Source organism: Humulus lupulus, chromosome X, assembly GCF_963169125.1.
Source record: "Humulus lupulus chromosome X, drHumLupu1.1, whole genome shotgun sequence".
In the NCBI taxonomy this organism is placed as follows: Eukaryota; Viridiplantae; Streptophyta; class Magnoliopsida; order Rosales; family Cannabaceae; genus Humulus; species Humulus lupulus.
This window is the reverse complement of record NC_084802.1, coordinates 192,094,176-192,096,769: the sequence shown is the minus strand read 5'-3', so window position 1 is coordinate 192,096,769 and position 2,594 is coordinate 192,094,176. Positions and strand designations below refer to the sequence as shown.

Genomic DNA, 2,594 nt, shown 5'->3' with positions numbered 1-2,594 from the left:
AGCGATGTCATTGTTACAATTGGTTAGAACAAAATGAAAAATGTTATAAGCTTACTTTTAATGAGAAATTTAAATTTCTTTTGATTTTTTTTTTTTAGTATTTTCTTTTGAAAATTTATAAATCTAACATATATCTAACATTTTGGCCACTCATTCAAATGTATTTTTTAGAGCAAAATGAAAAATGTAGCTATATATATTTAAAAAAATTAACTCTTAAGGGCATTCGATGCGTGTCCTAATAATATTGAACACCTACTTGTTTATTATTTTTAAGGGTACTCAACAGGTTTTTTAAGAAAGCGCATTGCGCGCCTAAAAAACATTCTTTTAGGACTCACGACATGCGTCCTAAATTTTTTATTGAAATGCACTCAATGCGATCTTTAAAGATGTGCATTGTGGATCCTAAAAACATTATTTAAGGGCATACAACATGCCCCCTTAAAACGTTAATTTTTTATGGCAATGCCGTAGAGGGTGTGTAATCTTAACCCTAAATACCCTTCTTGTAACAGTGAAACATTCACTTCCAAACCAATATAAAAATAACAATAAAAAACTCTATATAGTATAATTTTCACTTAATCAAGTCATTATTGCGTGCATCTTTTGGCCACTAAATTATTTGAAATTTTGACTTGATATTCGTGAAACCATCCAATCATTCGTTATGCGAGTTAGCGAATCGTAAGAAGATCCGCCATTGTCGCTCAATACTTTCTCTGCACTTTCTTTAAGTTTTCCAGCTCTGAGTCTCAGCAACTTGCCTTCTTCACCTCCAATCACCAAACTCACAACCCTCTTAATCTCCTCCCTCGTAACTATTCCCTTTCCGGGGTCCTCAGCTGGTCTCACGGCCACGCCAACATCCTCCACCAGAGCTGTGGCGTTCATTTTCTGCTCGGCGTAAAGCGGCCAAGCAATCATCGGTACGCCGTGTCTCATGCTCTCCATAGTCGAGTTCCACCCGCAGTGTGATAAAAACGCGCCGGTCGACCGGTGTCGCAACACCGCCACCTGCGGAGCCCACGACGCGACCACATAGCCCACTTTTTTGGTTCTCTCCAAGAACCCAACAGGTAAAAACGACTTCGGGTCGTTAATATCACCACCCACGTTAAAAAATGTGGCCGACGCATCGAACTCTGTGGGCGTTCGGACCACCCAGACGAACCGTTGTCCACTAAGTTCTAGACCCCATGCAATCTCGGTGAGTTGTGCTGCAGAGAGGGTCCCACCGCTGCCAAGTGCCACGAAGACGACGGAGTCTGATGGTTGGTTATCGAGCCACGCCAAGCACTCAACGCCAGACTCAGTTATGGGCTCAGTCTCTCTGATTAGTGGTCCTACTGGGTGAATCGGTGGTGTGGAGATTTTGTTGTAATAAGGGTCTTCTCTAATGGCTTTAAGCGTTGAGGGTTCAAGATCTTCCCACGTGTTCATGAGAACACCGGCCGCCAACGGAAGCCTACTGGTGTGGAGAAGATACCACTTGCATTCTTCGCTTTTCCTGTTCCGAACTTGGTCAAGGAGGTCTTCAGTTCGGATCGGAGAGCAACCCGGGACCCGAATTGGTTCAGGAAGGTCAACGAACTCACAGTCAACTTCTTTATCTAAAGTGAGAAGATACAGAGACAAAGAAAATAGAGCAGCAGGAGCGGTATAAAAGGAATACACAGGAATGGATAGCTCTTCACAAACCTCGAAAGCTTGGGTGCAGAAGAGGTCAATGACGACAACATCAGGTTTTCCGAGGTCGAGAAGTACGGACTTCAGACATCGGAGGCTTTCTTGTACGATGACGGAAAGTCGGGTGACGATGAGGCTGTCGGATGAGACGAGTGTGGAGACGTCAACATCAGGGAGGTCGATGACGTGGAGGTTGGGAGGGAAGTCAGGAGAGCTGAGGAGCTTAGTCTGTGCGGCGGAGGCTTCGGCGGTGATATTGAGAAAGCTGACGTGGCAGCCATGATCAGCGGCTAGGCGCTTGGCGAGCTCGAGTAAAGGGATGATGTGGCCCATCCCGGGACTTGAAAGGACTGCCACGTGGGGTCTATGGAGAGGAGCAGCCACTAGTACCATGGTTTTCGTTTTCTTCTTCAAGGTTTTGTTCTGGGTATTTAGACAGTGTAACAAAGTGTTGTACAATTCTATCAAAGCTGCAAACGGATTGTGGTTGTGGTGTTTTTCTTGATGTAGTCTCATTTATACACATCACAAAACCTAATCACAGGTTAATGAGTGGTATCGGGTAGAACATAAAATATTATAATAATTAATTTTCTGATGCCCACCTGTAAGTGATCCACTTTATTCTTCTTCTTATCAAATTCAAAAGTGATTTTGAAGCTATTTTTCTTCTCATATATATTAAAAAATTAAAAAGTTTATTCTTTTTTTTGTTTTGTTATATTTTTTATTATTTTTTTTATTGTATATTTTATAAAATTATTCAAATAAATTACTAAATCAAATTTTAAATAAAAAAATTGAATATTATAATACAATTATTAGGAATAACAATTTACGTGGGTTGTCGTTCGAAGTTGGCAAAGATGTCACCGTCAACTTTTGTTTTTTGCCAAAATTGA

The 2,594-nt window shown here is 41.2% G+C and overlaps 1 protein-coding gene across 1 annotated transcript; it reads right to left on the bottom strand.

The window, feature by feature from the left end:
* Positions 1–221: 221 nt before the first annotated feature.
* Positions 222–2,291, bottom strand: LOC133805010 (anthocyanidin 3-O-glucosyltransferase 5-like). The gene has a single exon (XM_062243108.1). It carries the CDS (start codon positions 2,206–2,208, stop codon positions 625–627), a length of 1,584 nt encoding a protein of 527 aa, XP_062099092.1. The 5' UTR covers positions 2,209–2,291; the 3' UTR covers positions 222–624.
* Between the last annotated feature and the right edge of the window lie 303 nt (positions 2,292–2,594).

Excerpts from the sequence above, each read along its gene's own strand:
- LOC133805010 (XM_062243108.1), bottom strand. The coding sequence starts at position 2,208 with ATGAGACTACATCAAGAAAAACACCACAACCACAATCCGTTTGCAGCT.